This window comes from Lutjanus erythropterus, chromosome 6 (genome assembly GCF_056507025.1).
Source record: "Lutjanus erythropterus isolate fLutEry1 chromosome 6, fLutEry1.hap2, whole genome shotgun sequence".
Lineage (NCBI taxonomy): Eukaryota > Metazoa > Chordata > Actinopteri > Lutjaniformes > Lutjanidae > Lutjanus > Lutjanus erythropterus.
In genome coordinates this window covers 31,813,216-31,827,827 of record NC_139322.1, presented here as the reverse complement: position 1 = coordinate 31,827,827, position 14,612 = coordinate 31,813,216, and the positions used below count along the sequence as shown (strand labels likewise).

Below are 14,612 nucleotides of genomic sequence, written 5' to 3'. Positions count from 1 at the left end.
GAGCCAGGGGTCACTGAGGTAGAGGCGGGGGAGGAGGGGGGAGAGCAGAGGGTAGTAAAGGTGTGGGGGCTGATGGAAGTGTGTGCGTGTGGGAGGGGGGCGGCCATTAGTCAGAAGGATTAGCTGACCAATGGAGCAGCTGTAAGGGCATTACATCTGTTTTACAATTGCAGTCAGGCTTTCATCTGGGGTTGTTAACAAACACAATAAATTCCCTGATCCCCTTTCTCCTCTCGCTCCGTCTGTCCACTCAGGCTCATCGACAGGAGGGAGTGAAAAGAGGAGACAGGGAGGCACAAAACATACTCAACATGGTCTAAAGTTAAGCTTTGGGGAAAACAATCTTGGCTCACATAAGAGTCACAGCTTCCAGAGGCCTTAGTAGGACCACAGTCATGGTCATTTGGCCTCATTTCTCCATGGTCAAATCCAGACAGCCAGGTGGCAAACACAACACCAGTTAACAGCACTATCCCAAGCCAACATGTCGCACTCTGCATGCCGACAGCCGTCTGCTTCCTGGTCAGTGGAAGAGGCCAAAATGGGACCAAATGCACCAATAAACCAAATCACTTATCAGGCAGGACAACAAAATAGAAAGCGGCTGAGCGAGGCCGCCCAGCGCCCAGCGACAATGGAAAGCCCTGAGCCAACGGGTCGGGGAGTCACCGAGGGATTAGGTGACCTCCGGTTTCCGCTGCGAGCTTGTCCTGTTAGCGGTGAAGGGTGGGTGGCTGGTGTGTTGTGCTGTGGGGGGAATGACTGACTGACATAGGGGGAAGGAAAGTGCTGACCTCACACACCAGCAGTACAATACAATGTGCTTCACATTGCCGTGGACTCCCCCAACACAACACACACACATACACATACACACACACACACACACACACACACACACACACACACACACACACACACAGCCTCCAGGCTCAGGAATGTCACCAAGAGGAAATATGTCCCAACTTCCCCACCACAACACACACGCCAAAGAACCAAGAACTGCTGAGGCTCAGTTAATTGACTAATGGTGGACATTTAGAAACTAAATTAGCAGACTGCATTTAAGCACAATCCAGTGGTTGTTTTTTTCATTGTAAAAAAAACTAAATTGTTACATTTTGCTTAAAAACTGAAGAAACCAGCGCCAGGTTAAAGCTGCACTAACAATATTTTCATACAATAACAAATTCTGTCTAATTTTAAAGGTCTTGCTTGTAGAAACGAACCAACACATTCGACCATTCTTGAGTCCCGCTCCTTTTCACTCAATAATAGTTGAGCATGCTTGGTACCTTACTAAACCTCGCCAACTTTCTCCTTTCCTGTTTCCTGTAGTTCAATATACTATGTACTCGGCTTGTCTATGTTGAAAAGAAAACCAACACTAGCTAACTAGCTAGGTACTGATTGATGTAGATTAGCTAGCTAGTTAGAAATGTTATTGAAGCACAGATAAAAAGTGGCTGGAATTAGGGAGGGTCAGTTAGCAACAAATTGTTTGCCTCTTTCAAATGCACAGTGTGTAATTTTTGTCACAAGACTTCAAAATGATAACAAAAGGTATAGTTTGATCATCACCACTACTAGATTCAAACATTGTTGGAAACAGTGGGATAATTTAAGTATGCAAGTTTAAATATATAATATAGGTCTAGTCATTTTTAAGTACAACGTCTAGCTAGCTCAGAGATACCCAGATATTTTTGGCAGAGGCAAATCAGGGTGGAAAGAAGAGTGAATATTGGACTTGTGATCATCAGGTGACCAGAAACAAAACTCAAAATGAATGCATATCTTGTTGGATGATTAAATGAGCTAAGGTTGCTCCTAATGTTCACCATATGGACTTTAAATGACAATATTATCTTATAAAGAGCGATGATTAAAGATCACCACTGTCACCTTAGTGCTTGTTCATGGTGGGAATTGTTGGGTCTATAAGAAAAATGCCCTGAGATAACTTATGAGTGCATAGTATATCGAAGGTTACATATATGATTTAATAGTTGATGCTTTCTGACACCTCAAAGGTTCAGCCGTTACACTGATCACACCTTTAAACCGCAACAGTACGATTTACTCTAATCCACATTAAAGAGTCATGGGGGCCACCAGATCTCCTCTTTGCTACATTTCCTGTCATCTCCTGCACAGTAATTGCCAGTGTGTTCTATTCACTCCAAACGTGGCCCAACAAGACGGTGCATGACACCACTTGAAAGTGCCTTCAGAGTCCCCCCATTATCTAACCAACTCCCTCAAGTTGAGCCCGCTAGGCAGACGTTACCTTGGCACGAGATCTGAGGCATCCACAGATTCAAAGTAATCACGGTGGCTTTCAAGAGCCGAGGAAGAAAAAGAGAGGTTCTACCCAGACTGTGCATCTAAATGAGCAGCGCTGTCCGATAAGTCGAAGACTTCCAACTTTTTTTTCATTGGTGAGACCGGCTACAGGGATCAAGAGCCGAGGATGTTCGGCAGAGCAGAAAATTTCAATGTGGGGATTATCCTGCAGGATTGAGATGATTTCATTATGTGAAATCCGCTGTAAGCCAACTAAATCAAACCCCTGAGATCCTGAGGTGTGGTGGTGCTGTGCTCATGTCTCTGTGTATACTCCCCATCAGATAAGATGAAATTGCACAAGACTTTGGTCTTAAAAGGTTTGAGGTGATTATGACGAACCAGTTGGCTCCAGGTACGAGCAGATTTACAGACTATTGGCCATGAAAAACTTGATCTCTCACTTTCTGCAGGGATGTCTTTCCAAGTGAACAATCAGCATTCCAAATCCCAACTTCCATCATAAAGACAGACGCAGACAAAAACAAACTGACAGATGAAGTTTACACTTCACCATCACTAAATGTTTAGGCTTTAACCATTATGTGAATAGAGCCAGTTGTTTTTCTCTCCCTCTCTACTGAAAACTCTCCGATTGGCAGCATTGTTCACATTTCGCCTCTATTTATCTTTACGAGTCACTCATGTACAAATGTATTTACCAGCAAGAAAGAGGAGAGCTGTATACAGTCTAAATAGTCCCATCAGGGCCGTGTGAAACGGGATGTTTAAACTCTGCTGGTGTCATATTCATGACCTGCACACAAGCCAAAAATAACAGTCGTCTGTGATTTCACGGACAACAAGAACACAACAAACACTTTTTGTTTGTCAGTTTGTTATAGTTGGGACAGCTTGCGCAACAGTCTATGTCTCTTAAGTAAACTGCATTAAAAACTGTAAAAATGACGATGGGAATGTGTTGAGATAAGAAACGATCAAATAAATCCGAGACGAGAAGCGGAAAATTGAGACTAAAATAGAAGGACTCTTCAGGGACAAGCAGGATGTGGGGAGAGAGGTAGAGGACGGCAAAAAGAGACGGCACAAAGGCTAAAAAGCACGCAGAACCAGTAGTTACTTCGCTTAAAAAGCACAAACACACCCAAGTCAATTACTACCCATACAAATCACTCACCACAGCGCAGAGTCACACAACTACAACTTAGTCACCAACCGTTTGTTACATCAGCTGAGGATGAGTTTAGAGACACGGACGCAGAGGGAGGGAGGGGGGAGACAGAGAGGGAGAAAATAGTTTACTGGAACCTCGCTGGCGAGAGGAGTAATAACTTTACTGGAACTCGGTGGACAGTTGTTCCACCGAGACGCCATTTTCACCAAGACACCAAACTTGCCCTCAGCGGTCCACATGTTCCACATTGTGTCTCCCTTTTTAAAAACAGCCCTGTGGAAACCATGATGACGGATTAAGCCTTATTTGTAGAGGCTTTAGAGCCGCCGCTGAGGTGTGGACCTGGACGGTTAAACACAATCCCGAGGACCAGCCGGGGCAGCCCGTGGGCCTTTGTGGGGTGACACACGGTATGCTGTTCTATTGTGCCAGGGAGGATTATGGGTAAGGAAGGGCGTGATAGGGAACGAAGGAAAACTCTGACAGTGTCAACAGTGAGTCACAAGTGGAAACCCGCAGCGCTGCTGTCGAGTTAAGAGCCAACCACTTAATTGCAAAAAGAGTTGAGATTTTTTTCCAGAATGTTAAAATAAGAATGTTTATTTTCTCACTAAGGAGATTTTAAGCATGAGATTCTGATTTAAAGCAGGTGCCACGCACTGAAAGCTGCCTCCAACACATCTTTAAATTGTTTTTAATTTGCTGAATATGTTTTTAAATTACATTTATTCAAGTACTGTGCTTAACTACATTAGTACTACATTTCAGTAAACATTGTACTTACAAATACAGTCACTATTCAGATTATGGGTTTTCATATAGAATACATACTACATTTAAAAAATGTGATGCCTTTGAAAAAAAACTGAAAACATTAAAATGCTGCTTATATGTAAAATATATGTAAAATACTCTATTACAAGTAAAAAATCCTGCATTCAAAATCCCACTTAAGTAAAAGTACAAAAATATTAGCATCACTATGCAGAATGGCCCATTTCAGACTTTATTGGGTTATTTGTATTAATTTAGCAATGTTTTTATCATGTTGATGTTGCAGCTGGTAAATGTGGGTCTAATTTAAAATACTGTTGGACATCTTAATCCATAATAATATATCATTATTGTATTAATAATCTAAATCCAAAAAGTAAAGCAAACTAAAAATATAGAAAATATATGTCCTGGAGTACGTATACAAAGTAGCAGCAACACTGAAATACTCATAAAATCTTGGTTTTTGCTAATATTGAGTTGTTGTTATTTTTTAACCAAAGTACTAGATTTCAATGCTATTTTCACCACAGAAATATTTTCATTTTATTATTATTAAAATAATAATAATAAAAAGCTGTATAGCTACATAAGCTGGTAAAGCAGCACAAGAGGAGAAGAGAAGCAAACAGACAGCAGACTATAATAAAGAAAGTAATTATATTGATTAAACACACAAAGACGATCTTCATCAGGCCTTCATCGGCCTTGTGAGGATTGCGGTAAATACATATAAATTCTGAGAGCAGCTTCCACTGTGCTCACTCTGTTTCTAATGCATTTTATAAACCATGCATCATGTCTTTGGAGGGCCAAAATATTTCTCTTTTATAGCAGTCTACTCTCATCAAAAACACAAAGCCAGTTTTGTGCCTGACTGCTGCTGACTGATATGATTTACAACCAGTTAATAAATGCTTTTGCACTCGCTGTGGTAGGTTTTCCGCGGCACAGGAAGTGATGCGTTTTATCTTTAGAGTTTGTTTGTCCGAGAGAGACTTACTCTGTACTTAAGATGAGCGATGACGGCCACCAAGAGAAGAGCGCCACACGCCACCTACGGAAACCTCGACAGGGAGTTTTAAGGGAAAAAAGAGAAACACAGTTTGACGGACGAGCGATCTCTGAGCCAAAGACACCACATCAGTAATAAAGTGCCTATGAGGAGACGGAGACAGAAACCAGATAAAGTCACAAATTTTTGCTTTAACGGGTCCCACAAGGCCGAGTAGTCATAAATGTGAGTGAACTCATCAGTGAACATGGAAACTTTCAACCTAAGTAAGAAAAAAACACCACAATTGGAGTTTTTGTGGTTTCTCTCGGAGCAGCACGCCGTACAGGAAAGAAGTGGGGAGAATGATTAACTGTGTGTCTGTACGAGATTCCACTTAAAGCCCTTCGAACCATTCATCTTGGCCCTGCATGCTGCTACCCTGTGATTCATTTCCACCTTCATCTACAACTGCCCTCATGCGTCTTCCGACCTCTCATTTGACTTCATCTCGTGGTTTTTTTCAGGGGGGTTTTCTTTGTTTGGTCATTTTTATGTGAGGGCCTGACCCGGAGCTGCTCCCCTCTGGGAATTCCACAGGTCTGGAGTAATGTTGGGAGAGGCTCCTCTTCGGCAAACTGATCAGGAATGCACCAACCAAAGCGGGGGAAAGAGAAAGAGGAGGCGGAGGTGGAGATGGGCTCCTCCGGCCTCGCGGAGAAAACACAGCGCTTCATTGTTCTCCTACCTTTGCATTCCAATCCTCACCTCTCTCTGTTTTAAAATCACACCCCTCCACTAAACACAACCCCTCCACCGCTTTTGTATGACTTCTCTTTCATTCCTTCCTGCCTCTCCTCCTCCGCCTCCTCCCTAATCATCTTACCTGGCACTTTCCCGCAGCTAAAAATGATGTACTGACAGAAAACTTCATCGCTTTTATCGCTCCGTTGCCGATGGGAGGGAAACTAAGTGGGAAAGCGAATCTATTACAGGCAGGCTGCATGTGGATTTACAACTGTAGGCCAAGGTGTGTGTTCCATAGTGTGATTAAGGGTATTCATACCTGTGTGTGTGTGTGTGTGTGTGTGTGTGTATACAAACAAAAGTGCCAGAAAATGCAGCGAAGAATGAGGAGGAGGAGTACTCGGGGCAGATGGGAGTCTTTAGGTGTTCTGTCATGGAACAGATCTCAACAGGCCCCTGCACGTCAGCCTGTGTTGTACTTATACTCACATACACAACTTGAGACCAGAGGTAACAAAAGCGCATAAAATCTTAAGTCAGGTAGAGGTCAGTACTAAAGCTGAAACAATACAAATAACTCCTGATCTGATACTATCATGTACTTGAGTATGTATTGCGATTCTTATTATCATTTATTGTGATTAATTTGCTTTTGTAACACTAGACTATAGGACTACTGAGTCATATTTCCAGAAAACACTTTTCTTTCTGAGTTTTATTTCAGCAGACTCATTATGATGCTGCACATGAAAGTAGCAAATCAAATACTATTTGCAGTAAACTTTAGCTGTTCCTGCTCATCAAGCTGGTGCAATGAGAAAATGATGAATAAAATAAGGTGTTAGGCCAAAGTTCTATTGTTGAGATTCTTGAGTTTGAGTTTTGACCCTTTCAGGTTGCTGTAGCTGTATTCATTGTGAACTGTTTAAGCCAGAGTAGTAGATTGAGTTAGCAAAGTGAAGTCAGCAGCTATTAGTTCACTTCCACAAAACACATATGCCATTTTATGTTAGGCATGTTAAGTAAAATTGATCCAAGGTAATATTACCATGTGAATGTGCATCAAGCTAACAGAAGCAGTAGTAATTTATATATTTAAAAAACTTATTCAGGAAGTGCAAAAAAAGAAGAGAGAATCATAATACATAATAGAATAGTTTTTTTCTCCCACACCTGACAGAAACTTCTGAAAAAAAACAGACACTGGTAAAAGTAGAACTACTGATTCACCTTCAAAGTAGTATTCAAAGTATAAACGTAGAAAATTTCCCACTAGCTCTTCCTGTCAAAAGCTAACTTTCTCTGCTTCTATTTCATGTTAGGTCTTTTTCATCTTGTTGCGTCTGTCACATGTGATGTGCTCTGACAGTTACACCAAGGAATCAACTTTTCTATGTGTTACTGCCCCATCCGTTTAGGTTAAAATCCATCTTGATGTTAAGAAAAAAAATAAGAAAAATACTCAGCAGGCTTTTTCCCTAAAACTAAGAGCCAGACCAAAATATGGGTAATGCACATTGTTTTTATTTATTATTCACTTTTTACCTCTATTGGCAGCATTGTATTTTCATCCTTTTTCTTAACTCAAATTATTTGTATTTGTTAAATTCACAGTCATTCATTATTAATAATTATTTCTAAATATTACAGTTTACTGTTTCAGTGCCATGATGTAATTTTGGATTTTAAATATATATATGAATACAGAATATTGACTGAATAATCAATACCATATTTTTTGACTCTATAATATCAGTATTAAAATCAGCTTCCCCAGTAAAAAATGGGCTCTACCTCAAATGTATTAAAACTAAAGTAACAAGCATATTTTGAAAATGTACGCAGTAGAAAGAACAGATACTTGTGTTAAAAGTAAAAGTAAAAGTAAAAAGCTGTCAGAAAAGGGATACCTGAAAACTCTATTTAAGAACGAACAGTATTACTTCCCACCTCTGCTCGAGACACGACGTTCACCCCAGAGCTGAGGCTCGGCGAACACAGAGGAGGACGAGGGAGAGATGGATGCAGAGACAGACAGGAGAACATGCCCGCTCATGAGAGGAGGGCCTCTGTTTGCTGTGATGCTTGAGATGAACAAAGTCAGTGAGGCTCAGAAGCTTCCTCCCACCTCCTCCCTTCTCCCCCCAGACCCCCCTCCACCAGCCTTGAAGATGCTAATCCATCACAGTACAGTAGCCCCCCGGCGTCTTTGATCACTTTCTGTCTCTCCGACAGCCCTTCCCACAACAATAAAAGCCTTCTATGCAGGACTTAAAGCACAACTACGCCAAAACTACAAAGTCAAAGGGCTGAGTTATGGTTGGACTACACAGGACGCCCATATCAAGATAAGAGAGGAGGTGATAATGAGAGAGAAGGAAATCACCTGATGCAACAGGCTGCAAGTTATAAACTATGAGAAGTGTTGTGTAAGGTGAAGTGTTTGAGCATGACTTTAACATTCATTAAACAGCTTTTTTAAATATGTGGTTTCACAGTCTGTCATGATTAGAGACCAGCCGATACTGGATTTTGGAGGCTGATGCCAAGTACAGTATTAGAGAGTAAAAACATTCCAATATTGATATATTGGCCAATATTCTTTATACAGAATATAATGTATAGAATACTAAATATATTTTTGCAGTGATTACTTAACTGTGGTTAATACTTGGACAAAGACATTTTACATTTTAACAGTAAAATTTTTGCCTAAAGTTAAATCAAATCACTGAAACTAGGGCTGCAACTAACTATTATTTTGCCGATTTTCAATTAACATGTCATTTAGTGTCTTTATTGATCGATTAATTGTTTAGTCCACAAAATGTCAGAAAAAGGTGAAAAATGTGGATCGGTGTTTGATCATCCTCAGATGTCTTGTGCACAAAGATATTCAGTTTACTGTCATAGAGGAGTATTTAATAAGCTTGAATGAGAGAATTTTTACCTTTTTTCTTCAAAAACAATTACTTAAACTAATTAATCAGTTATAACAATAATTGGTGATTCATTTTAATGGATAAATAATTGATAAATTGATTACTCGTTGCAGCTGTGACGGAAACAGTAATCTTTCAATGGCATTTTTAATATTATAAACAATGTAAGTAACTGTAAACAACACAAAATATATTAAGCTCAAATTAACGAATAGGATCAAATAAACAAAAAACTGCCTATAAAGCAAAAAAAGATCAAGTTTCCATAATGGGTAGCATATATGCAGACACTGATACAGCTGTGTAGGCCAATATTAGGCCTACAATACTGTTCAGGCTCTAGTCATGACTATGATCAATATGAAACACGATAAAGATCATTTATGCACAACATTTTGTGCAACATGTGGGTTTAAAAGAAGTTCTTTCTTTCAGAACTAAATGCTAAAGTGTTCATGTAGGTGCAGCCTGAGTGTGCGAGCTCCTTTCACACTGAAAACTTTTCTCACTACACAACTTCAGCTTTGATGACACAAGGGGTGTATCATTTTATAACAAAAGCAAATGGTCGAGGCTTGTACAAACTTTTCCACTGCTTCTCTACTGTAGGCTGCATATTAGAATCATAGCTGAAACTCAAAAGCACATTTCCTAATTTTATAGGTATCGGTTCAAGGTCAGGGATGATGCCGGGACATGCACAAGTGAGCATTCCTTCCATTGCAGAGGAGCCATGTTAGCCAAGGGGAGAATTCCTCTGAACAATGATAATAACACCAATGATAAATATCCACAGCCTGCCATATGGACCCGTTTTACAACCCACAGCAATTAAAATAAAGCTAAATGGTGACTCATGACAAATGGTCGCTTTAAATACAGACTCTCATGGGAAGTGCATCCTGGGTTTACACCCCAACAGGTCGAAGAGCCTGGGGGCTGAGAGACCTTTACAAATGCCAAAGGTTTCAGAAGCTTGCCCTTACCTTGACATGCGTCTTCCACTTCTTCGTAGCCTGGTTTGCACTGGCACTGTCCGACTGGTACCACCCACTCTCCGTCCACTGTGCAGTAGATGCGAGGCAACTCCTCACTGACGGCATTATCCACGCACTCACCGCTCACTTCCCTCAGCGCCTGGTTCTCACCTCCGGCCACAGTCTCAGGGAACGATGCGAGGCTCTTCACTGTGGCCGGGCACGTTTTGTAGTAGACCCTGACGGAGAGGAGAGCGATGCAGGCTCCGATATCTTGAAAGGCCAAGTAGAAGCCTTTGTGGGACAGGTTCTCCACCACCCTCGTCTCTGTGTTGATGCGCAGTTCATTCTTGCTGGTGATCTCGTCCGGCGCAATGGTGGCCACTTTCTTAAATAGGCTCTTGCGGAAGGTGGTGCCCACGTCTGCGTCCGACTCGGATGTGAAGAGGTTGAAGGTCTCCTTGCAGGTCAACGAGGCGCCATCGAAAGAGTTGCAGTCACGTACGATAAACTGGAGTTCTACAAAAACCCGTGAAGCCGACGGACGCCGCTGGATGAAAGTGGTGCGCAGCCAGTTGTCCTGCTCACGCTCCCCAACGTTGCAGACAGAGTAGGTGTAAAACTGAGAGCCGTTCAGGGTCCTCTGGACAACCTCCCACTGAAACAAAACCACACAAACCAACAAGGTTAGAGGTACGAACACAGACCCCTGGGGAGCCCCTAAACATACTGAGCTGAAGCAACGCTATGGGTGAGACACAAATAAAACTTCACACAAGGGTTCAACCACTGCAACCTGAACCTCGAAACAAAAACAGTCCATGTGTCAGGGAACCCATGGTGCTAATTACTCCCCCTGAATATTTTCACCACCTTTCACAGCAATAACACATTTCTTCAATATGCACGACTCCACTTTATGAGCCGTTACAGAATAATGACACAGCAGACCTCAAGATTTGTTGCGAGAGAGCATTTCTGACATTGCAGAGATACCAAACCGTTTCCAATTCAGTATTTCACATGCTGCTGCTACTGTTGGCTTCTTCCCCAAACAGCATTGCAGCACGCATACTAACAAATGCTGCCGCAAATATTTTTTAAAAACTTGACAGTGTGTTTCACTGTAACCTCGTCTGTTGAGGAACAACTGGCCCCCCGCAGAGACAGAGCCCGTGGTTTGCTCTCTGCAAGTAGCCACTGTGCTATTAATTAAAGGAATGTGCTTTGTTGGCTGAGTGTGTGGGTCTGCATATAAACTCGATGTAGAACAGCAGGGCCGACACCTCTATTAAACAGCTGGGGAACATTTTTTATAAGGGGCCTTTAAAACTCACAATAATAATTATCATAAGTGATGGTAGTTACATGAGAAAGCGTGCACAATAAAACATGTTTCCAACAACCCTCGAAAAATTACAACACCTGATTCTTATTAGTGCAAAAAGTGAAACTTTTAAAGTGTCAAAGTGATTTAGCAGTGAAGAAGCTGGGTGAGCCACTGAGAACAGCGTGCCTGCACATGCCTTTGAGTCATCAGCACATGAAATGAGGCTACTTAACAGTGAATTTGCATGAGCCTGACTGGTCAATTACTTTGAAACCGCAGTGTGGAAGGAGGCACACATGCCTGCTGTATACTGGCAAAGAGATAACCACAGCATTTGGGTGTAATAACATAGCTATATTCTCTAGACGCATCACTAAACGTAGACATTTCACCCTTGTAAAGGTAGCTCTGACTGATTGGCTCCTTCTAAAACCCCTCCCCCTCTAAAAAGAGGTACCACATGCTGCAAACTTTAAAAGTTAATTGCTCTCTAACATACAATTCTGGAGCTGAAGCCTTGAAACCGCAAGAGGCCACAAGAATTCCCAGTTCAGAGCTAGGAGCTATTCTGTCTGCCTGAGCCTCGGTGCAGCCCAGACATGCTCTCTTATCCCACTACAACTCCCTCTCAGATCCATACTTGAGCAGCCATTAGGCTCTAACTGCTTGATTTTAATAGAAACCTGACATGTATACACACACCGAACCCGCTTTACAGCTAACCACACAAGTCAAATGGTCAAATATTTATTCCTGTGCTCGGCCGGGGCCCTTCCTGACTTTACGTTTTACTCCATGCTGATTTGTCTTGAGGCAAATTCCAAGTGGAAACGTGGGAGAAGCTGGAGGAGAAGCTGGAGCGAGCGATACTCACCCCGGGCTTGTCTCCCTGATCTAAAGGCCATGTCAGCCAGCCCAGTTCACCTCCTGTTGCCCTCATATCCAAAAGCACCTCTGTGGAGACACAAAAACACAGTCAGTACATGAGAATAAATTATTAAACCTAAACTGCAACTAATGATTATTTTCATTGCTTATTATTTTCTTGGTTAATCAATTTGTTGTTTGAAAATGGGGAAAACTGTCAAACAGATCTCAGATCTCAACACAAGTTAAAAAAAAAAACAGGAAACTTTCACATTTTTCGCACACTTTTTCCATTAAAAAGTACTCAGGTAGATTAACTGAGAGTTGGCCATTAATTTAATACTTCAACTAATCAATCACTTGTTGCAGCTCTACTTTATACTCATAAGAAAAGAGTCATTTTGACTTAGGATTGGTGGACATCATCTGACTTCTGTTTCTTAAAATACACAGATATTAACACATTACAGACTTTAAATCTGGTGCATAATAACACCAAAGCTGACTGTATTTAATAACCAATCAAATGTAACAAAACTAATACCGTCAAACTGACTTCTTTGGTTTACAAATTGTTGTTCAAAACTCTGGCTGTGTAAATCTTATGGGGTAGTTTTATTGGCCACTTTGAGTATCTGAACGACAAACTAATGTATATAAAATAAAAACACTGTAAGCACAGTTGAAAAGGCAAAATAAAAACAGGCTAAATGAGACTGTAATGTGATCCAAAGTTTTCAGAAACGCACTGCACTGACAAACTATCTCCAGAATTCACCTGCTGGTGTTAGAAAGTTTAGAGCAGCGCACATGCAGACTACAAACTCTCACAATTACCTGACTATTCATCAAATATACGCAAAAACTTCAACGGAAAACATTTTTATACAATTGAAGCGTTTTCACATAATGCCACTGGCTATATTAAAGACTTTCACAAGTTGGAGAAAGTGTGTTTCCTGAGTTTAAAGTCTCTTGCAGGAGGTTTCACCCGCATGGCACGCGTGCTCCACTCCAACACACTCGCACAAGATTTTAAGATAATCAACTTTTATAAAGTTATTTTCTTTTTTTTTAAAAAAAAAAGACACTCACCTTCTTTAGTCTGCAGTGTAATTAGAATACCATTAATGAGGACATATGAAAATAATAAAGGTCTAATTCCAGTAAAGAACTCCATTTGGCAAACTTTTCCTTCCTGTCTCTCTCTCTCTCTCTCTCTGCTCCTGGGCTTGGCTGGTCTCTCTGAGAGGTGAGCGGCGCTGCAGACACTCTGCTGCTGCTGCTGCTCATTCACAAACACTGACTCCGCCCGCCGCCCGCTGCTGGAATGTGTGTGTGTGTGTGTGTGTGTGTGTGTGTGTGTGTGTGTGTTTCGAGGGCGGGGGTGGAGGCGGTGGAAGGGGGGGTGGGGGGGTGGGGATGGTAGCGCTTGAGAAACTTTTGGAACTTTCAGGGACTGTCGGAAATTTGGCAATTTATCGCATCTTATTTGCGAGGAATGTTACCTACTTCCAAAGAGCATTTTCTAAGTTGTGCCACTTCACAATGAGAAATAGTTTAAAATTGGGCTCTAAAGAGTTTGTAAATCATTAATAAGCTGTTACAACACCTGAGCAACAGTGACCTTTTGCTTGCCAAATAGCGAGGTCATATTTAACTGTACTGTAAGTTATTAGCATGCGATTATATGTTCATAGTCAAAAAGTTTCATTGGTGTATCAAATTAACACGTCAGATTACCAGATTCATACACAAAGGCAGTGTTGATATTGTTTACTTATTAACTATGGATCTTGCCAAATAGTGAGCCCAAAAATGAAAACATAACAATTATACCAACCACATGTGTGTCTAATATTAGTCAACACCAACTGTCCAGACCAGCTGTTCTTCACTGAGTTTCAATGGACTTGTGAAACAATAACTGCAGCATCAAGATAACGAGCTGTCACTAAGACGACGTGGTCAATTATTGACCTGTAGGCTAAATCATCAACTGGTGACTACAGTGATCACTGCTTCTGTGGCTTTTCTTTGAACTGGCAGAAACAACAAATTACTATGTGGGTTAACTGAAGTATAAAAAGCAGAGGTGGAGGAAGGATTTAGAACTTTTACTCAAGTAAATGTAGCAATACAGTGAAACAGTGTGAAAATAGCCATGAAAAGCAAAGGCCCTGCTGTCAAAATAGTATCAGTAAAGGTAAAAGTACACATTATGCAAAGAGAATGGTTCCTGTCCCATTATTAAATATTGTCATTACATTACATTTATATATGAGCAGTATATTCATGCAGGGCAAGCTGATTTGAACTACTTTATTATTGCATAGTTTAATTTGTATCAGATTTTATATATTGATCGCATTAAAATAAAAAACAACTATTAACTATAGCCACCAGATAAAAGTAGTGGAGTAAATAGTGTATTTCCCTCTGGACCATAAGCACAAGTAAAACATAGTAAAGTACCTCAAAATTATACTTAATTCATGCA

At 41.0% G+C, this 14,612-nt stretch overlaps 1 protein-coding gene across 2 annotated transcripts in view; it reads right to left on the bottom strand.

Annotated features, from left to right (window-relative positions):
• epha2b (eph receptor A2 b) overlaps positions 1-13,398 on the bottom strand; it is a 28,317-nt gene extending 14,919 nt beyond the window's left edge. For both annotated transcript variants that reach the window (XM_084721648.1, XM_084721649.1), the window contains exons 1-3: positions 13,208-13,398; positions 12,120-12,199; positions 9,925-10,573 (exon numbers count right to left, since the gene is read on the bottom strand). In XM_084721648.1, coding sequence (XP_084577774.1) covers positions 9,925-10,573; positions 12,120-12,199; positions 13,208-13,292 — 814 coding nt within the window. In that variant the 5' untranslated portion in view covers positions 13,293-13,398. The remainder of the gene's footprint in view (positions 1-9,924; positions 10,574-12,119; positions 12,200-13,207) is intronic.
• Between the last annotated feature and the right edge of the window lie 1,214 nt (positions 13,399-14,612).